Here is a 22,406-nt window from a genome sequence, read left to right as displayed (position 1 = left end):
CATAATGCCCGGACTTGGTCACTGGGTTAGTGTGCCCTGGGGGCGGGACCAGAGATCGAACCCTGGTCCCTGCACTTGCCAAAGCAGGCATTTAACCCACTGAGCTATCTTGCCAGCCTTAATGGCTGGATCTTTAAAACATGATGCAAAGTAAAAGAAGCCAGATGCAAAGACTTTTCCAGGATTTCATTGCCATAAAAGTGCCCAGAGTAGGCAAATCTTTAGAAACAGAAGGTAGTTCTGGTAGCTTAGGACTGGATTTGGAGATTAATTACAGTAGGGCTTGAGGAATCTCTCTGGAGTGATAGAAATATTCTAAAACTACAATATCATAACTGCACTAAAGTTCACTGAATGACGCCCCTAATTTACAAATTGCTTCATACCTCAGTAAAGCTATGTGTAAAACCCTTTAGCTTTCTCCAAAGTGGGTCTGTCATGAGTGGTTGTCTTCAGGACACCAGGGACCAACCTACAGGGGAACACGGGCCATGTCGACCCCTTCTCAGGCTCCTTAAGGGAATAGCACTAAGCTGTTCTAAGAAGGCTGCAGGTAGACAGACCATATTTTCTTGTTTTTGTAATGATTCAGGGTCTTGCTACACAGTTGGGACTCTAGTGATTCTATCTCAGCCTCCCCAGTGCTGGGATTACAGGCATGTGCCACCACGCCCGATTTTGGAGCTGGCATGGCATGTGGTACCAGTCATCGAACTTAGGACCTCATACTTGCCAGGGAGGCGCTTATGCCACTGAGCTATCTCCCCAGCTCCAGGACCATACTTTCTGAGCCAAAAAATGAAGTACAGGGTGAGGCAGTACCCCTGGGAACTCCTTTTCTCATTCAGTCATCCTGTCAGCCCTCGGAGGGGGGGTGCAGTGGGGATCATACCCATTTTATAGGAGAACACTGAGGTCCAGAGAACTTGGACTGGAACAACTTAAAGCTGATCAGTGATAGACTGTGAGATTCAACCATAGGTTTTTCTGTCTCCCCCAAATCAATGATCTTTATAATAGAAATGCCACCTCCTAGAAAAAAAAAGAAAAAAAAGGTGCTATACTGAAGGGGTGCTATGCTCTTTGACGGTTAAAAATGCTTCAGGGAGTGCCGTGGAACAAACTGCTGCAAATAGTAAGTGACTTGGCCACCACAGCAGCAGGGAGAGAATATGACAGGACCAGCCCCGATGTCTACACTGGAGTTGACTGTTAGGCCACAGGGTGCTGACACGGACATGACAACTTTCAGCAGCAGACAGCCCGTGAGACCCTGACTATGCTGAATTAAATTTCTCGCCTCTTTGTTTTCCTTGTGAGGTTAAAAAAAATGTGTTCTGGAATGTTTGACATACCAGGAGAATAGAGATGACTTAGCGTCTATCAGCTAGCTTAATAAATAAAACATTATCTGTCCTGCTTTCCGTGCGCCGCACATGACGCATAGGTATGGCAGCCAAGTTACACAGTGTTAGAAACCCAGACCTTGGGCCCCAGAAACCCAGATTCACATCCCACCTCCAGAGCTATTTATTGCCTTTGAGTAGTTGAAAAACCCTTTTGAATTCTTATTTCCCCTTAAGCAAAAGAGGATTAAGAATACTTCTCAGAGGGCCTGGGAGATAACTCGGCAGCTTAAGTGCCTGCCTAGCAAACACAAGGTCCCAGGTTTGATCCCTGGTACCACAGATATGCAGGATTACATGGAATCATGCATATGAAGATCTCAGTCTGACACACACTAGCCGATAGCAATGCTTCTTCTAAGGTGTCTAACCAGCCACTAGGTGTCAAAGGCACTAAAAATAAGCCTTGTGTAGCTTACATCTGTTCCTATGATTAATGCCACGTTCTCCCTCCAGTGGGTTCAAGTAGATGGGAAAATATTTCCCCAAATTTCTTCATAGCTGCTGGCCTGAATGTCATTACTTGTAGCTGCATCTTGATTCTGTCCCTTGCTGTCACTGTCCCGTAGGTGTCACGGGTGGGGGGGGGAGTGATGCCTCTCCTTTCTATGAGTAATATAAACAGCTTACTGGATGATTCGTCCAAGCCTCATACTCTGATGTGTGTGTCCAGGTGAGAACCGTTGGAAGCAGCATGCTGCGGATGTGGGCATCTTCTTCGTATTCTGGAGGACAGAAAGGGAAGCCGCAGAAAGTTAAAGCTGAGTTACCCAGAGAAGCCGGGTGGGAGCCTTCTCCACTCCCTCCATGCAGCATGCTCCACACTCAGTGACAGGATCTCCCACTTTGTCTGCGTCAGTTCAGGACACACCGGTCATCCTGGCATAACTGAGGGCTCCTCTCTTTCATTGTCAAAACAATCATGGTTTGCACAATAAATTATAAGTTCAGTATCAAGAATGCCATTGTTGTTGAGACATGAAGCCAAAGCCATGTGAGAATCTTATTTGGGGTTCGGGGGCTATGATCTTCACAGTAACCAAGCAGTGGCCTTTCACACCCAAGCTCTCATTTGATCTGCAGAATCAGCTTGAGGGATGGGACAGGTGGTCTCAGGGTTGCCATTTTCCCGAGGCCCAGAGAGGTTCAGTGACCTGGCCACAGCTTGGGTTTCCCAGATACTGTGGTCCTCGCAGCCGTTACCCTTGCCCAGAGCCTGCTGGCTCCTGAGCACAGGGGAAGCTTGGGCTCTTGAAGTACAGATGTGTGCTTCCTTCCAAGCCTGTAGAGAGGGGAGCTTCCTCAGGATGTGACCGACGTGACCCACGCTGCTGTCCCTCGAAGAAGTGCCTCTGGGCCCTGGAGGCTGCCCATCTTCCCTGCAGGGAGTAAGAAACTTGAGTTCTTTCGCTGGGCCTTCAAGAAAGCCCTAGGTCCTCCTCATTCCCTCCAGACAGCTCAGAAGAGAAAGGCAGCCCAGGATATCAGCAAAGCCGGTGGCCAAGGGGGCATCCCGTCGGGCTCTCCTCCTCCTCCGCTGTCCTGCAGGTGGCCCAGTGCCTCTCCCTCGGGGTCATTTTAAACTTTGACCTTCAGCATCTGCTGTGAAAGAAAAGATCCCCCAGGAGCAGCCCTCATGACCCATCCGCTCTGCCTGTGAATAAATACTTTCTTCTCCTGGGCTCTATGAATGCCTTGAGGCAAGTGCATGTTAATGGCTGGAATTCACTGTCTGGAATAAAGACAAATCTCTTCCCGCTCTGTTCTAATTTATTTTCATATGGATGCTGTTTCATAGAGGGCTTCGTAGGAGCAGGCCCTCATGGCCCATCCCTGCGCCCCTCATGTGAGAGCTCTCTGGTCTACGGGCAGGGCAGAGGGAGTTCTGGATTTGGGAGGAGGATGCCTGGGCCATGCAGAGCACAGCTGGGGAACAGGGTGGCAGCGTCTTGGTGCATGAAAGTGGCTCAAGGCTCCGAAAGCGGACTTGGCAGAGCCAGCGGGCCTGGCACAGCTCTGCTAGTGCCAGAGCGCGCCTGCATCCAGAACATTCCCTTTGCCAGCAGACAAGCTCGGTCTTGCTGGTGACATGTGCTTTTTCAGTGGTGTCCTGTCAGAGAATTTCCTCCTCCTGCGCTTGCTGGCCAGCCAGTTGCAACTCGCCCAGTGTAGCCGCTCTCAACCTGCTGGAGCGGAGAAGCTAATTTCACTGTGGTTTAGGCCTGATGTTCAGGGACTGCAATGCCAGGGCAGTGTTCAGGAAGACTGCCACATCTTGCAGGGCTTCAACTTACGTGAGGGCTGTGGCAGTGGCCAGGTAAATAGGAAAAAGAAAGGTCCCACAGCTGACCAGAGTCTCTTTCTTGTCTTGCAGAAATCAGGAATGGAAACCTCAAGGCCATCCTAGGCCTCTTCTTCAGTCTCTCCCGATACAAGCAGCAGCAGCAGCAGCCCCAGAAGCAGCACCTCGCCTCCTCCGGGCCACCTGCCGGGTGTCCGGCGGCCGGGGCTCCATCCCAGTGCCAGGCTGGCACCACTCAGCAACAGGTGTCGGCCACTCCCCAAGCCCTGTGCCAGCCTCACCAGCCAGCGCCTCACCAGCCATCAAAATCACAAGCTGAGATGCAGTCCAGGTGGGGCTCTTTGCTAACTGACTTTCTCTTGCCAGCACCCTTCTCCACCTGGACCACATTGTAGCCTGTGCTACCTAGGCATGCGCAGTGCTGACAAGTGTGGGGTTCATGCGGGATCACAAAACCCTGACCTGGGTGCACTGGTCCTCTTCTGGTCTCCGCAGAGATGTGCACTTTCATAGGTCAGCATCGCAGCAGCCGGCTGGAGCCCACAAGCTGTGCTGCCGTTACTCTGCCTAGGACACACACCAACTTCAAACCCCGTGTGTGCCGATGTACAAGCCAGGTGCTGGGAGCCAGAGCATAAGAATCCTCTTCCTTAGCAAAGAGGAGAACTCTATTCTGACAGATGCCTTGAGTTTCCAGAAAAGAAATGAAGCAGGGCTGGTGAGATGGCTCAGTGGTCTAAAGCACCTACTTAGAACAAGCTAAGCTAAGCAAAGCACAGGGACCGCGGTTCAATCCCCCAGCACCACATGCCAGCCAGCCCCGCCCCCTGGTGGGCTGAGCTGGCCACACATACACAAAATAAATAAATAAATATTTAAAAAAAAAAAAAAAGAAATGAAGCAAAGAAAAAGGTGGTGAGTGTTGGCAGGACTACAGACAGCACCTTCCCCGAGAGCAGTCAGTGTCCCTTGATGCGGGTAGTGGTCATGAATATGACTGGGTTTTGTTGAATTTAAACAGCAGGAGCAGATTGAACTCGTGAGCTTTGGCCCCCACCTTGCAGGAGTGGCCCCTGCTTTCTAGGTCCGGGACCTGGAATTGGTAAAGGTTCCCAGGGGGCCCGATGCTTCTGAGCGGACTCGCCTGGAACCGTGCATGAGCGGAGTACCCAGGGCTTACCCTGTGCTGTGCTGCAGGGCCACAGCTGTGCTCTGAACTCTATAAGAGGTCACCTTGCAACTCATTTGTTTTCATGGCAGATAAAAAAGGAAATTAGGGGACTAGGGTGATAGCTCAGCAATCTAAGTGCCTTCCTGGCAAGCACAAGGACCCAGGTGCAATTCCTGATATCGTATGCCGTGTTGGGCCTGCACCACTGAAACTGGGTGTGGTGGCGCATGCCTGTAATCCCAGCACTGGGGAGGCAGAGACAAGATCACTATGAGTCTGAGCTGTGTAGCAAGACCCTGCACCAAATTAAATAATGATTAAAAAAATAAAATAAAAAAAGGAAATCAGGAATGGGAGAGTTTTGGATGATGCATAGTAAATTTCTAAAGAGAAGCTCATTATCATTATCTACAGTTAAGCAGTCTTTAATCATAAAACCTGAATGCCACTGATCTAATTGATCGCTTGATATCATCTACTGCGTGCTGAACAGTAATGGCTTCTCTTGCCAGTGCCCCAGAACACCACACAGGCAAAGCTTCTCACACACCTTGATGGTCTTTATCTCCTGTTTTACTTGGGCAAAGCCCCAGGCTGCTTGAGTTCAGCAGATGTCTTATAGACTGCTGTAGGTTTTTTTTTTTTTTTTCCCTGAGAAGAATGATTTCCCAATCATGCTTGTGTTAAAATTGGCAATGATGGGTGTAATGTAAATCAGTCTCCCTAATTAATTATCTAATTATATCCAGTTCACATTATGGAAATGTGCGGGGTTGGAGAGATGTCTGAGCTAGCAATGAAGAACAGACAAGTGTGCACTGCACCCTCCCAGTGGGAGGTCATGGGCTCCCTGGTGGCCAGGATGATTGGGACAATCATTTGCCAGCCTGCAATGTGCAGAGTGCATAGTCCCTGGGAGATTCACCTGGGTTAGGTTGCAGGGGAAGGGTTTGCAGGGTGGGGAATGGGGAGATAACATGGGCTAAGGAATTGCTATTTGTCTTAGGCCAGCTTGGGTGCTTGATACTGCTGATAGGCATTCTTTTATTGAGTTATGGTAAAGTGTCCTGTGTGCCCAGCACCATGCTAGGCCCTTGGAAATCAGGGATGAACAAGATAGTGAAGGCGCTGCTGTTCACAGGCTACTGGAAGAGGCCAACCGACGAATAGGGAAAGCATCAGACAGTAGTGGGTATTACAGTAGGATGGTACAGCTGAGTGGTACTGGGGTGCTAATTTACAGTAAGCTGATGAGAAGGTCACTTGGAGGACATGACCCCTATGGGGGGGGGTCATGTTAAAAACAAGTTCATATTAACAAAAGCCAACCCTTAACAACTTGGTTGTAAGACCTGACAGAGTGAGCAGCCGGTGCCAGGGCTCTGGGGTAGGATTTGGAAAGTGAAGGACAAGGGAAAGGGGACAAGTAGCCTGGATGCTAGGAGGCCCGTTGCCATGGCCACAGAAGGAGGTGGTGTGCTGGTGTGGCACTGAGGTAAGGCCAGAGTGCCGGCTACTGCGAAGACAGACAGGGCCTCCATCTAAGGAGCACAGGAGGTCATGGCAGGACCTTACGTAGGAGGAAGACTTGATTGTATTTATACTTCTTTTCGGGATGGGGGGAAGTTACTTTTGCTTCTCTTTGGAGAATAAGATCGTGGATGAGCAAGAATGGAAGGAAGGACCCCAGTAAAGAAGAGGTTTTCGCAGCCCAGGAGATGGTAGGAGCTTACATAGACGGAGGTAGTAGGGACATTAATGGGGAGGAACCAGGTAGGATAATTCAGAGATTGATCCAGGAGGCCTGAAACAGATTTGCTCTCTAGTGAGAGAGAAAGAGGCAACCCAGGTAAAGTCTAGAGTTCTGACTGGAGCAGCTAGGTAAGGGGTGGTGATACGTACTGAGGCAAGGACCCAGCATGCATTGTTAAGCTGCAGAGGGCATGGATATAGCATTCTGCAAATGTGGCCCCAGTGCCGGCCTGGTTTCATGAAGCATTTTTCCTTATAGGGCTGCCAGGGACTTGTGCTCAGACATACCGACTTATGGCACATAGCTCCGCTACCCTGCAGCCTCCATTTCCATGGGAAGTGTTCACTTTCTTAAAAGAGTCAGGCACTGTAGCCAGAGCACTTGTATCCCAGTTAAAAAAGAAAAAAAAAAGCTATCCCATGTCCTTGATCACCAATGTCCATGCTGCTGCAAGCCTCATTGCTGGGTTAGAGCTCTGCTGGGTACACACATGCCATCTGGGGTTGACAGTGTGGCTTGCCTTGAAGTCTGCTAAGAAAAGCAGTGTGGAAGGTGACAAAGGGAGTCTGGGGCCTTGGCATGAAGATGGCAGAGGAGCTCTTCAGGGCAGCGATATGTGGACTCGCCTGCCTCTTGGCTCTTCTCAGAAGGCATGTGGTGGCCAAGAAGTTGGGCCCCATCTCACCCCAGAGGCATCTCCCCAGTTTGGAGACTGGAAGAGAAGCGTGGTCTCCATGGCGCGTGTCTGCGTGTCTACCTCACAGACGATCGATACTCACATATTAAGGGAGAGCCCAGAAAGGGGCTTCCTTCTCTCCATTGTCATTTCTCTCCTCGCTTCCCAAAGAACCATGACCCCAACATTACAGGTCTCACCTCAGCTTCTTTCATGGACAAGTCACAAGGTGTGCGGATGTGAGAAAGATACACATTTTTGTCTTTCACGAGGCAGTGAAATAAATTTAGATTAATATCTTGTTAAACTCAAGCAGGATCCATGTATACATATATGCATTTTGGTCCCCTAAACACATCAGAATTCAGCCAATTTGTAACAGGCTTCAAGTAGCCATTTGTGTAACATTCATAGCAAATTGTCCCAAGACCAGCAACAACATGTGGCATCAACTTTATGAGATGTTCACAGCAGTCACTTGGAAAGCACTCCAACAGAACAAGTCTATGAAATAGAAACATCCCAGCCCTTCAGAAAGGTATGACATAGAACACTATGCCTTAACCTCTTTATTCCCCAAAACTCTCAGTATTTCAGAAAGGTAGAAAGACCCAAAGAAGAAAAGATATTTGGCATTTAAGGGGGAAACAGCAGCATAGCAGTTCTTGGATAATCCTGAGCCCCATTTCTTCCCTTCAGAACTGTTGATGCAGTAATGCTGAACCTAGCAAGAAATCTGCATCTTGTGGGAAAATGTGGGCCAAGGGGAACAAAGTAGGAATGTTGCCATGGTCAGAAGACTATTGTTGATGTGCCTGATGCGTCTCTTTTCTCTCCTCACTCATCTGCTCCACTTTTTTCTCTCCCATCATGCAGTGCATCACCCAAGGACTCATCTCAAAGCAAAATCATCCGCTTCACTCTGGGTCAGAAAAAGATCTCTAGGTTAGACTTTCCCTGTGTCCTTTGAGGCATGGTTTAAACCCCAACCCACTGTTCCTTTACTCCCTCTGCTCTGGCTGAATTTCCTCTCCCTATTTCATGTTTGCAGTCCCAGAAAACCAAACACGCTTTGGCTGATGATAACAGTGATGGGGAGTTTGAGAGTGGCCATGGGGTTATTGAACGTATGTGAGTGTGCACATGCGTGTGTGTGCATGTGTGACAGCATGTAGGTGAGCTTGAGGTGTACATGATGTTGCTCATTTAATTGCTTCTTGCCTTTGAGTGCTTTGTCCCCGGAATCCTCTGAGATTTAGGGAAAAGTGAGTTTCTAGAGAGCTTTTTATAGCGCGCTTTTAGGACAAGTTTGCTGCCTGCTTCACCCCAGCCCTAATCCGAGCTTTCCTGCATCCTTCCTTGTGTGTGTGTTGCTGTTGTTGCTGTTGCTGTTGTTATTATTAAAACTACTAATGTGGGGTTGGTGTTCCCTTGAGTTACAGTGAGCTGAGGTGTGGATGCTCCACAGCAGAGCATCGAGGTCTTGTCTTTGTTTCTGGATGCCCTTGCACGCCATGGAGAGATCACGTCAATTCCCTGAACAATAAAATAAAAATGCAATGAAAATAGGCTCGCTCACATAGCTCTCTTGATTCAGACTTCGGCCTGTCTGCTGCAGCATGTCCTCAGCCTGGGATGTCTTTGGGGTATGGCGATAGCCGGTCACATTGTTATATCTGTTATTTTAAAGCTCTGAAGGGTGAACATTTATTGACCAGTTTGAATGCATCGCCTTATTTCACCCTCCCATCAGTCTTCAGGAGTAGGCTGTTACTCTCCCTATTTTATAGATGAGGAAACTAGAGTTTAGGAAGTTGGGTCATGTGCCCGAGGTCATGCAGAAAGTGGAGGAATCTGGATTAGAGCCTGAGTGGTCTAGCCCCAGACTCTGAGTTTATTCCCCATCCTGTGCCATCCCCCTTTCATCTGCTTGAATTTTTCCATTTATGTGGTTTTGAAGCTGCTTTTTAAAAATCTTTATCTTTCAAGCATGACTCTCAGTAAAGAGAAGCCCACCCGTCACGTCTGTCTTCATCTATGTACAAAGCTACACTGAGCATCTGTTGGCTTCCCTGGTCTGCTTCTCACTGGGTGGCTTCTCAGAGCAGAATGTTATGAGTTCTGGAAAGTTCGCACATGAGGAGACCTAGCCGAGCATCTGCTGCCTGGAGAAGCTGCTTGGCAGGGTCCTTCTGGGCTGAAAGCGCTGCTGTGGGCCCTGGGTGGGTGGGGGGGCAGAGAAGGGGACCTAAGTTTGCCACTGCTTCTAGAAGCCATGTATGAGAGCAACTGGTTTCCCAGATGAGTGACAGGAGGCGCAGATTGGAGCAGACACTAGTGCTCCAGCGAAGCATTCCCAGTTAATATGAGAGCCATGCAAATGCATGGGCAGGTGGAAGGAAGGGAGGGGCAAGCCTGGAGGAAATGTGAAATCAAGTGTCTATTCCCATGGTGTGTTCTGTCCTAGAAGATAAAGAAAAACAAGAGCTAGCTGGGAAAATAACTAATTGGAAGCTCATGCCCAACCCATGCATGACTTGTTATCAGCCCCAGATGATAAAAGAACGTAGTATGTTTGCAGGTCACAGGAAGGGAGGAAGAACTGGAAGATGAGGATCCCTACCCAGGCTGTGCTGGGCACAGAGCTTCCAGGGGCTTCCCTTGGGGGTCACATCCTTATGAGAGTTTCCTTAGGGTGCATTTTGTCTCTGAGGAGTGCAACAAAAGGATGTTGTGTTTGTTATTTGCCTAATGCTCCTCCTCGCCCTCTCTTCTCCAAAGGCTTGAGCAAAATCTTGATAAACACTTCAGCTGATGAAGCATTGCTAAGCATAGCAGTAAAGTTTAGTTGCCAAAAAGACAGCCCTACTCCTTCTGCCTGGGTAGGTATACAAGTCAGCTTTTTGTCCCTGTCACCAAAATAGCTGAGAAAATTAACTGAAAAGAACAGAGATTAGGGCTGAGGAGATAGCTCAGTGGCATAAGCGCTTGCCTGGCAAGCACAAGGTCCTGAGTTCAGTTCTCATTACTGGGGAGGAGCTAAGAACAGAGGTTAGTTTGGCTCCAGGCTATGGAGGGGTGAGTCCATGGTCTGCTTACTCTGCAGCAAAATGTAATGGAAGCGCGGGTAGAAGAAAGCTGCACAGCACAGCCTCAGGAAGCAGAGAGGGCAGGAGAGCCAGCGTGAGGGACCAGAGGCACTCCAGGACCTCCTTCTCCCCACCAGCTCCAGCGCAGAGCAGCACACTCAGCTGCGAGCTCATGGGAAGATGAATCCAGCAGTGCAGTCGCCTTTCCCATGATCCAATCAGCTTTTGAAAGCCCCACTTCTGAATGCATGAGACATTTGGGAAACATTTCAGATCTGGACCGTCCCAGTGGGCCATCTCCCCCAAGAGCTCTGGGAATAGGTCTTTTTGTTTTGTATTTTTTTAGGGAAGGGTCTACAGGGTGTTCAGGGTCTCACTACCAGATCGGACTCATAGAGATCCTCCTGTTTACAGCCTCCCAAGCGTTGGGATTACAGGCCCATGCCACCACGGCCAGTCTCAATTGCCTTCTAAGCACCCCCGGGGGGCAGGGGTGGGGGTGGGGGTAAAGCCAGCATGGCAGGCCCCTGTGCCTGCTTTCAGGTGCTTTAATCTGCTGAGCTATTTGGCCGGCCCTGGGAACAGGTCTTTCGATGGACTGCAAACACCTCAGATACCCTCAGATGGGGCTGTGTGGAGCAGCGTGTGCATCTCCGCAGATTCCTACCCTGTTCCCCCTCCCCTGGCATCCCCTTGGTGAGCCCTCTGCTTGGGCCTCTTCTGCTTTCAGGAGGCAGTAAAGCAGTAGTGGCTAAGGGATGCCGTCACCACTTCCTGTGACCTGGGTGTCTTACTTAACCTCTGCAAAAGCCTGTGTGTCCTTATTAGTGCTCTGGGAGTCCTGCCTCTTCCCCAATGGCATGAGGATGAAGTGAAGTCTCTCCAATGCCATAGAACTTACATGTAACCAATGTACTATAAATAGCAGATACGTGGTAGTGGCGTTAGTTTGGGTTGATCTGGACCAGGTAAGGCAGCTGGGCCTCTTCTGAGTTTCATAGAGTTGGTCTGACACGGCTGTCTTGTGGAGGGAGTCAGTGGAGCTGGTAGTGAGTCCTGCCTGCCTCGCTGCTGAAAAGCAGATGTCATGGAAATGAGAGATGTAGCACTTAATCACCCTTCTGGCCCAAAGCATCTCCGACACGGACATACCTCCCCAGCCCAGCATGTGCTCACAAGCTGCCGTCCTTCCTGGGAGGGGCGTCCCTCTGCTCACAGCCTTTGAAGTGGCTTGGGGAAGAAGAACCGCCTTCTTCCCCTCAGCACGTACAGTGCGTCGAGCAGGGATACGTTCGTAGGTTATGTGCCAGAAAGGACAGCTTTCCTGCCCTGCCTGCTCGACTGAGCACACACTGGGGAAATTGGCCGCAGTGGCTCTAGTAACAGCAGGATTTTTCTCCCGCCTTTTCCATATAGACTTCCTTTAATATTTGCGTCCCAAAAGCAACATGTGTGTGCTTCCGGGAACCCCCCGTTGTACCATGTTGAAACTATTAATGTGGAATGAGTACCAGAGGTCAGGTTCCTCTCGTAGCAGAGTCTTGGGACCTTGGGGTTATGGCATGGGGCTGTAGACGGCGTGGAGCTGACCTGCCTGGCTCCCCTCTTGCTGCTGGGCTTCCTCAAGGCAGGCACTGGTGGCAGCATCTGTGGTGGCACCTACAGCTGTGTCACATGGCAAGACTCGGCTGCTCATCAGGGCGGGACTCAGATGTTACTGACAGCACATGCTTCCAGGCTGGGGGATGAGAGTGGAAGCCCCCGCAATACACAAGGATGCTAACGTTAATGAACTTCGAATCACTGAGCCCGAGGCACAGGGTCTGTGTCAGTGGTGAGCTACAAGATGCTCTTCTTGGAACTCCGGCTCCACTCTCCTTAATTAATGCCTCATCCCTGGAGGGTAGGACACCGTCCAAGGTCTTCCCTTTTCTGGCCCAGCTTGCCTCTCTGCCCTCCTCCCCTCCATTCTGTCCAAGGGTCAGCACACACTAACTGTTCTCTAGATGTTTTGCAAGCTTTCCTTGCGGTAGCCCATTCTGAACTCTGCTTTCTGGTCCTCACAGTCCCACTCAGCATGCCCAGTCTTGCTTTTGCACCCTCACTGGGACCTTCCCTGAGCATCCCACTGACCTTCAAGGCCAACATTTGAGTACTCAGCATGACTTCTGAACTTAGAATATTTTATTGTTCACTGCACAGTAAGCAGGATGTTGGCTGGGGTCAAGCAGCCCCTTAAGGTCTAGACAAGGCTGAGCACCCTAGCTGGCTGTACCCTCTTCAGCTGGCAAAAAGGCCAGGGACACCTCTCCTAACCCCACCACTACCATGATTGCGTAGGTATCTTAAGTTTTCATGATTTCCTTTGACTTTGAAGTCCTAAGTCCTTCTCACTCTTTTCTTTCCTGGATGAGTTATTTCCCACCCACCATACATTCATTGATGATTTCTTTTTTCTTCTTTTTTGGTGCTGAGAATTGAACTCAGGACCTTGTGCTTACCAAGCATGTGCTGTGTCACTGAACTGTATCCCTGGCCTGATAACTTTTATATGTGAGGTGGGTTTTGTTAAATGTTCTGATGGACAGAGGAGACTTCACTCAGGAGCAAGCAGTAGTCCGAGGCCATTCACAGCAGAACCTAAGCCTTACCCAACCACATAGCACTGATTCTCTGTGAAGTATCCGGGAAACTACTTGGTTCCCACCAAGTTTTCTATCAGATTAACGGAGCTGTCCTGATTTAGACATTGTGGCAGTGAGTGACATCAGCTGACATGAGGTTTCTGTAGACAGTGTTTCCACTTAGCAGCTATCTTTAAGGCCCTCTGAAATTCCTTGTTCACGTCACAGGACACGTGGCACAACCCTGCAGCCATTTGGAGGATGTGCCACCCCCATCCAAGGAGCACTTAGGCCCCTCAGTCACTGAAGCAAGTGTGGCCATGACCACTGTGGGAAGGCCAGAATATGGTCATTGATCCAAAGCCAAGAATATTTTACCAGAGAGAGAAAGAGAGAAAGGGAGAGAGATTGACCCACCAATAACTCAGAAATTGCCCCAAGTATAAGAACTTAATTATGATTAGTTTCTTTTGTGAGCTGTTTTCTAACTGGATAAAGAGCCCTGCTCGATAAAGCTTGCCTTACCTCTTTGAAAATGTTGACCCCAGATGTTGATTTTTGTCTCTTTTCTCTACTGCACTGAGGCCCATTGTTTCCTTGTCCCTCTGATTCTGTCTTACACCTCAGCATGTTTTGTTTACAGTGGACAGCTTTATGAATTTGTACCTAGCAGAGAATGTGATAAGGAGAAATAACACAGGGCTTACAACGGGGGGATGTTGAGTCCCATTTCCAATTTATTTATTTTTATTTTGTTTTGTATTTTGTATTATATTTTAGAGAAGGGTCTACAGAGTGTTTAGGGTCTCACTACTAGATTGGACTTGTAATGATCTGCCTGTTTACAGCCTCCCAAGAGCTGGGATTATAGGCACGCACCACCACGCTCAGTCTCAATTGCCATCTCAGTGTGCCGCAGGGGCAGGAGCAGGGATCCAACTCCTGGCCCCCGTGTCTGCCTAAGCAGGTGCTTTAATCCGCTGAGCTATTTGACTGGCCCCCATTTCCAATTTATAATGATCCACTAGGTAGTTTATTATTATTCCAAAGTTATAGTCTAGGAGCGTGGATCTCAGAGAGGTCATGACATTGGTCCACAGTCTCATGGGTAGAAAAGCTCGGTGTTCTATTCAGGCTGGCTCCGCCTCCTCCTGTGCTTGGATGTCTTGCCTCTATAAAGTCCCTGCATTATCCTAACAATCTGCTGTCACCTCATCTAGGCCCAGCTCATTGGGGACTCTTCAGCAGCTGGGGAAAGGGCGCACCTTTTCCTCCTCATTGCTTTCTATTCCCCTGATTTTGCAAGTTCCCCATTGACACAGGATGCCGTGACCTATGTTGCCCTGCACACTTAATATTGCTGCTACGTCACTTGAGAACCCATCCTCGGCGTCTTTCAGGGACTCTCTGTGGGCATAATGAGTCTACAACGTATGGTGTGGTTCACTAAGTTCAAACTAGGAGCTCCGTGTCTACACCTGCAAGCCTCCCTTGCTGGCTGTGGCACCCAGGTACCCCTGACCCGAAGGACGTAGTGGGGCACCCCTTACATCAGAAACAGAACCAGGAAGTGCCAAGACCATGGTACTGGATCTCCCTGACTAGCCACACTAGACCCATCTGGGCCCTCAGCTGGGCACTGGCGCTGATAGCTTTTGTACCCAGTTCTGTGCCTGTCATGGAGGGAATAGCTTTTCCAAACAAGCGGGGGCAAATGAAGAGAGCCCCAAATCCTACTTCCCAAGAAACAAGGTCTTGAGGATCTTGCTGCCTTTGGCTGGAGCACAGCGACCACCTCCATCTCTCCCAGCTCCTGTCAGGGGACCGGGCAGCTTCTTCTCAGCTGGATGCGTCTTTCTGTCCTCTCCCACAGGGTGTATGGTCTCTCTTTACTCTGCAGCCATCTTTCTTGTTCAGCCACAAGACGCAACTTAAAGTGACTGCTGTTTCTGTCTAAACTGCTTCCAGGCTGCAGGCTGCTTTGGGGACCAAGAGTTGCATGCGAAGAAAAGGCTGAAAGCTTTGTGAGCTCAAAATTCAGACCTATCATTGGCCCTAACATGAGTCAGCTGAGGTTCTAGTTGCCTTGAAACACAGCTCAGTGGGTTTTACTTTGAAGATATCTCTAAATATGTCATCATTTTTTCATCTTTCAACCTTAATTTTTAGAAACAGCCTGTTTAGTAAATCTGTGGGCCAAACTTGTGTTCTGGGGAGTCTTACCCTTAATTCTTTGGAGATTAAGCCATAATATCTTTAGAAGTACAGCAAGCAACTCAGGTGCCTTTATTTTCAAAACACTCAAAATGAAGTATTTTATTTAAAGGAGAAGTGTACATTTGTCTTTGGGCTAACTGAATCCTGCTGGTTCTACAGAGAAAATTAAGAGTTTATCCATCAATTGTGCAAAGAATCTGGGCTTCAGCCTCAAAGCAATGCCAGGAAGATAGGCTGTCGGGTGTTGAAAGAAATCATATCTGGACAAGTGTGTGTAACTCAGCCCCTAAGCTTTCATGGCACATGTGAGTTCTGTGTAGTAGAAATCCCCTTTATTGCCATTATACGTTGCATTCTTTCCTTGGTCTGTACATACCTGGGTTACAGCTTCAAGACAATGTGTGAACCTAGGGTAGACAGTTGAGGGTTAGGCCTTTTCTATTCCGTGCTTGATGGAATGAGAGATGACGTGGCTTACTGAAAAATTAAGATGTTTCCAAGGAAAAGGGAAAATGAGCTTTATATTTTTAGTTCATATTTTTTCCCTTCAAAATTTCTGTTTTGGGCCATCCAGATAGCTCAGTGGACTAAAGGCGCCTGCTTAGGCAGAACACAGTGCCGCTGAGATGGTGATTGAGACTGGGCATAGTGGCGCATGTTGTAATCCCAGCACTTGGGAGGCTGAAAACAGGAGAATCACTGAGAGTCTGGTCTACATAATAAAACCTTATGTACTAGCTACATTTAAAAAAAAGAAAAAAAAAAAGAAAATTCTGTCTTTCCCCAAAAGTTTGCTAGGCACATTTTGCTATCAGACTTTGCTGTAGTTATCGCTAGCCTAGATGTTCATAATGGTTCCACCAAGTCCTTTGACAAAGCCCCATAAACTCAGTGTCTACGATGTCTCTTGTCATTTTTTTAAAACCTCCTACATGGTTGGAATTCCTTCTTCTGATACACTAAAGTTTTTCTGAGACTGAATGTGTTATCCTGAATACTTTTTCATTTTAGACTTCCGGGTCCTACGGCAAGGGTATCTGCTGCAGGCAGTGAGGCCAAAACACGTGGAGGGTCAGCCACTGCCAACAACCGGCGCAGCCAGAGCTTTAACAACTATGACAAGTCCAAACCGGTCACCTCACCACCCCCACCGCAAGCACCAAATAGCCATGAAAAAGGTGAGTCATCTTGGGGACCCTTTACGCCACTTCTTTTTACAGCAAAACTGTCTTTCTTTTGGATGACTTTGTTTGGGGTCAGGGCCAAGTTTTCAAGTAGAAAGATGCAAATGGTTCACAAGGATGTGCTTGATTGGCAGGACTTTGTTATGAAAGGGATTAACAAAGTGGGGAAATATTATGGTGTTCAGAGTTGCCAGCAAGAATAACTATTTTTGCCCGAGCATGCTGGTGTGTACTTATAACCACAGAGCTTGAGAATCTGAGGCAGGAGGATCACAGGTTCAAGCCCAGCCTAGGCAACTTTGTGAGACCCTATCCCAGAATTTAAAGAGTTGGGGATGTAGCTCAGTGCAAAGTCCCTGAACCCTTTTGCAATGCTAGGAATTAGCCTGGGGTCTGCAAAAAGAAAGCAACAACAACAACAAAATCCAGAATACTTGTTTGCGTGGGGACCCATACCTCACTTGTCTACAGATAGAAGCAAGATAGCCCTTGGAATTTGCATTGTATTCAGCGTTTTCCCAGAAATGCAAACCTCTCAGAACATATCCTGTGTGAGCTGATAAGCTCTTTACCCATCAAAACTGAGAGAAGAGTTTTGACCCCATGGAAATGCCAAGACTGGGTTGGCCAAGGATGACCGTGGCAGCATGGCCTTTGGTGGTGATGGTGCGACTTTGCCGTAGAAGATTGTGCTGCTTTTACTATGTGTGCTTCTGAGCTTTTAGGATGGAGGGAAAGGTGAATACCAGCCCGCCCTCTCCACACAAGTCCCGCACATAAGGCCGCAGAGCAACCTTTGCTTGCATGAGCCTTTAGATCTTAAAATACTGGAGGAAATGAGCAGTTTAGAAGATTCTTCAGTGAGAGGTGGCCTCCTGCCCGCCTGCCAGGAAGAGTGATGTATACGTTACATGTATACACGTTCCAGGGGAGGTACCCAGATCTCCTGGAAGCATTTCCCTCCTGGCCGAGTGGAAGCTTCTTTGCTTCCCTAGTCCTGGATGATGTCTCTTTGTCTCCTGAGACCCAGGGGAGCTGCCCTGATGTCCTACAGTGGTCTGGCAACCCGGGGAGGCCTCCTGCTGTGCCTGAGCTCATAACTCCTCCACCCACTCCTCCAATCCAGGGTCACTTGGATCCCCGGAGTTGGGTCCACTGCAAGTTTGATAATTACTAGATCTTTCCTCAAAATATATGAAGGGAATTTTAATGTTGCTGACATATGTATATATATGTAGGTTGCCCAACCAAGGCCTTGGGAACTCTACAACTAGCACTAACTGCAGAACCAGGACATCTAACCCAGCAAAGGTGCTTTGTGGTCCAGCCTCCAGCGAAACAGGGAAGCACTTATTCTACTGAGCCATCTCCCTGGCTCTTCTCCTACCTACCGCCACCCCAACTGGGGATTGAACTCAGGCCTTTGCACTTGCCAGGGAAGTGCTTATTCTACTGAGCCATCTCCCCGGCTCCTCCAGCAAAAGCAAAGGTCTTCTATTTTTCTTCTCTTTTTCTCTTTCCATTCCCTCCCTCTTCTTGCTTTTTCATCATACCCAAATATGTGCTAAGATTACAAAAATAATATATGCTTACCAAATGATGCCAATATATATGACATAAAAGTTTTTATATGCTTCTTAGCAAGTACCACTATAAACCACTCTATATGAGTCTTTCCAGAATTTTTATACTGTATTCCTGCATATGCATATATGGAAAAGGTTTTGTTTTTTTTTTACGTTGATGAGTAAAAGCTAGTTTCTACTTCAAATACTATTATGTGCCTCATGTGTCCCTGTTTTGCAAAGGATGAAACTAAATCAAAGAAAGTTTAGGTAGAGCTGGAGAAAAATGGTGGCGCTGCATGGTGAGCCCAGCATTTCTTGTCCGAGAACCAAGCTCTTTGTTTGACTTCCTTTGGAAAACAAGAGCTAGGAACCAAGGCCATGGAGGGATGGCAGGAGGTGCGCACATGGACAGCATCTGGGGGGACGGTTGGAAGATGTTCGGCAGAAGCTATGCCAGACCTGTCCCCTGGGGCCTGGTCCACCTTTGTCCCATGATCCTGGGGAGAAGCTGTCATAAAAATGTGTGATGGGGGCTGGAGAGATGGCTCAGTGGTCTAAAGCACCTACTTGGAACAGGCTTGGTCAAAGCACAGGGACCACGGTTCGATCCCCCAGCACCACATGCCAGCCAGCTGCGCCCCCTGGTGGGCTGAGCTGCCCCCCCCCACACACACACAGAGACACACACACACACACACACAATAAATAAATGTTAAAACAAAAAATTAAAAAAAAATGTGTGATGGATGGATGTCAGACCAATAGCTACAACACTGAGAAATAAATAAGAGCTCCTGGAGGACACAGCAGCTGCAGGAGGATCCTGTGTCAGAGCCCAGAGGAGGGGCCTCTCAGGACCGGCCAGGAGCTGCCCGCCACAGCAAGGACAGCCACTCACTTGCCTGGATGGGTTCCCAGCAGGTGCTGGGCAGCCAGAGAGCAAGCTGGCCTCGTAGAGCACTGTGGCCTCTCACAGAGACCATGCCCTTCGGGAGGAGGGGCGTCAGAAGGAAAGAGAAGTCTTGCCTCTTTTCTGAGAGTGCCTTATCTTTAACACCCCCGGGTTCCATCGGAACCCAGAGTTCCCAGCAGACACCATGAGGCTAACGGAGGTGGAGTAACTTGTCCTCGCTAGGAGTCAAGGGCTGGACTTTGCATCCAGGTTCAATTCTAGGATTTGAACTCAGGCTCTGTCCCATCCTCTGAAAAATCTGTCCCAAGGCTTCAGTGAGGCAGTACATGTGAAAGTGTTCCATGCTCCGTGCAGCTTGCAGGCTCCTGTCAGGACTCGCAGCCATCAAAAGACCTGGCATTGCTACCAGGCAGCTCAACGAGATTCTGTCTCCAAGTAAACAGTTATAGAAAGGCCTGGGGGGCATGCAGTTGAGAGCCAAGGCACTGAGTTCGATCCCCAGTACTGAAAAGAGACTTGTGGTAAAGTATAGAGACTGAAATTAATCCTCTTACCCGTTCCTTGAATGTGTGATTTAATAATAAGTTTGTTCACCTTGTGGTGCAGCCCACAGCTAGAAGCTTTTCGTCTTGCACAACTGCACCTCAGAGCCCTTTTACAACCACTCCAGACCCCGCCCCAGCCGCTGGTGACACTTTCTATAAGATGAGTCATGGAGCCTTTGCCTCTCAGGACTGGCTTATGCCACGTAGCATACTGCCCTCTGGGTGGCTCCCTCTGGTAACATGGAGTTCAGAGGCTTCACCCTGTGACCCGCTGACCCAGGCTTCCTACTCTGGAATTGATCTAATCATGCCATTAAGTGGCAAACTTGTTATTCAGTTGGTGAATGGCAAACCATTTTAATACCAGGTCCCAATTTTAACAACTACTAAGAAGAATAAAAAAATTGTAACAGATAACTTTTCAAATCCTAGAGAGCTGTTTAGACTTCAGGTCTGCTTGCATTCATCACTGGGTTCAAGCCCAGTCACAGAAGCAGTCAACTAGGTGGAAGGTGAGGGGAACTGAGGCATTGTACTCCTTGGCTAAAAGTGTTCAAATGACAGACATTTATGAAAAGGCAAAGAGCCAAGCCAGGAGTGGTGACGGATGCCTGGAATGCTACCACTCGGGTCCAAGGCAGGAGGATCACAAGTTCAAGCCCAGTCTAGACTTGTTAGCAAGTTCAAGGACAGCCTGGACTACATAGCAAGACCTTAATGAAAAAGAAAACAGTTGCAGAAACCCCAAAGACCACTACACAATCCCAACCTCTATAAATAGCCACTTATAATTTATTTATTTTTAAAATTTACCACTTAAACTCTTCTTTTTTTTTTTTTTCATGGATATACTATTACATATGATAGGAAAAATTTTCCTAGTCTTCCTTATTAGATTCTCTTCTAAGATGTGTTATGTATGATGTATTGCTTAATTCCTCAGGAATTTTATAAATATATACACATCAAAATATTAGTATGATTTTTAAAAATCATATAAATAAAATCACTAAGTCATGGGCAATCTCTTTGGTTTATATATATAAGTTACTCTCTGTAATACTAGTATAAAACTCCACTGTATGGGCTTTTCTTAATCTTTTACCCATTTACATCTAGGTTACCTAGAGATTTTTGTTATTATAAACAGTATTGAGATGAGAATTCTTGGAGCTTTTAAAAAATATGTACACTCATTTGCGTGGAATTGCTCAGTTTAGCACATCTTACAATTGTTTCAGTATTTCCAAATTTTGCCCCCCAACGTACTGCACCGACTTATACCCCATCAGCGATGTATGAACAGACTCCTTTCCCTCTATCCTGATTCCTCCTTTATCACTCTCTCATGCAAAAGTACTCTCACAGTTTGAAATGAGGCAAATTCGGGCAGGCCAGATAGCTCAGTGGATTAAAGCACCTGCTTAGGCAGACACGGGGGAGATCCGCGGCATGCCTTGCCAGCCCCACCCCCAGGGTGCAGCGAGATGGGAGATTAAGATTAGGAGTGGTGGCTCAGGCCTGTAATCCCAGCTCTTGGGAGGCTGAGCACAGGTGAATCACTAGAGTCTGATCTATTTAGTGTGATCCTGTACTAAATATATAAATTTAAAAAAAAAAAATAAGGCAAATTATTTTAAGAAGCTGAACTAGCAAGACCACTTGGTAAAGACTGGCCTTTTGCTTTGACATGTCACTGTGAGTGACCATTGGGCCCTATTCTAGTCAGAAAGCCCTTGGGTTTGAGATCCAGCCCTCTAATCTCGAGATCTGTAACTTGTGTGGCCAGTGTTTCCTCTGTGAGTCTGAGGCCCTGTGCCACTAGGTCACTGTGGCACACGAGGATTGCTTCAGTCTGCAGCAGCTAAGGCTATGTCGGGGGGGGGGGGACCTGGTGCTTCCTGGAGGGCTCCTACCTCTGGTCTTTGTTCTCTCTGCCACTCTTGGCTGTTTGTCCTGCCTGTCAGGGGTAGAAGAGAAGCCAGAGAGCCTGGAGACGAGCTTCAGACCTGAGCCACACTGAGGGCATTGATGAAGAAGCTCTATAAATGTGTCACTTCCTGGTTGCTGAAACAAGTTATTTATCTGAGTTAGGGATTAGGAGCTGGAACCATGGACAAGTTCGGCATGTCCTTCTGTTAACTAGGATTGGGGCATAGAGTCACAGCTGGACCCATGGGATTATCTCAGTGGCATAAGCCATGCAGAAGACAATCTGGTTGTGGGGAGACCATTTCCCGTTCTTTCATCTGTGGGCATGCATGGAGCACTGTGATTGGTGTAGCATAGGACTGTGTCTTGGTGGCTTTCCTCTCACTGGGACACAGTACCTAACACTTCCCACTTATAAGAGAGATTCCATTTTGGCTCATGTTTTGTAGCCATCAGGCTCCAAAGCAGAACAGCATGGCAGAGGAGAGCAGCTTACCTCATGGCATCCAGGAAGCGCAGAGGTCAAGGGAGGGAGGGAAACCCTTCCAGCTATGGCTGCCTCTTTAACCAGACCTGCCCCACCCAGCAAGAAGTCCGCAGTAGCAGCCCATCATCCAGTCCCTCCCCAAACACATGGCTGTGTAGACTGACACTGCTTCCCAGGGGCTCCTGGCTTCCAGAGGAGTGGGGGTCCTGTCCTCTATGACAGAGATGCTTGGAGTTGTGAGGAAAATGATGACATAACCAGGTAGGCTGAGGGAGGGTGTCTAAGAAGTGACATCGTTTGCATTGATTTTCTCTGAGACTTTTACTTAATGAAAAGGAAGGGAAGGCTGGGAAAAGTGACTCATCCCAGCCCACCAGCTGGGTGTTAAGGGCAGAGCACGTCTGTTGGGCCCGTGCTCTTTGTGGCCTGCACAGGGCAACCTGTAGGATCACCTCTGTGGTGGAATCGGGCCTCCGTGGTTCCTCCTGGGGCTGTGATGCTGGGCTGGGAAAGTGTGGGTGCCTGCAGCTTTTTTTTTT

The 22,406-nt window shown here is 48.3% G+C and overlaps 1 protein-coding gene across 11 annotated transcripts in view; it reads left to right on the top strand.

The window, feature by feature from the left end:
* The window catches only part of Nav2 (neuron navigator 2), a 394,179-nt gene that overhangs the window by 166,760 nt on the left and 205,013 nt on the right, over positions 1 to 22,406 (top strand). For 9 of the 11 annotated variants that reach the window (XM_023702826.1, XM_023702824.1, XM_023702823.1 and 6 more), the window contains exons 5-7: positions 3,781 to 4,039; positions 8,185 to 8,253; positions 16,250 to 16,416. In XM_023702826.1, coding sequence (XP_023558594.1) covers positions 3,781 to 4,039; positions 8,185 to 8,253; positions 16,250 to 16,416 — 495 coding nt within the window. The remainder of the gene's footprint in view (positions 1 to 3,780; positions 4,040 to 8,184; positions 8,254 to 16,249; positions 16,417 to 22,406) is intronic. The other 2 variants (XM_004642702.2, XM_023702825.1) reach the window with 1 other exon arrangement.

The sequence above is a fragment of the Octodon degus genome, unplaced genomic scaffold, assembly GCF_000260255.1.
Source record: "Octodon degus isolate 3935 unplaced genomic scaffold, OctDeg1.0 scaffold00159, whole genome shotgun sequence".
Lineage (NCBI taxonomy): Eukaryota > Metazoa > Chordata > Mammalia > Rodentia > Octodontidae > Octodon > Octodon degus.
The sequence above is the reverse complement of the archived record's forward strand: the minus strand, read 5'-3'. Positions and strand labels throughout refer to the sequence as shown.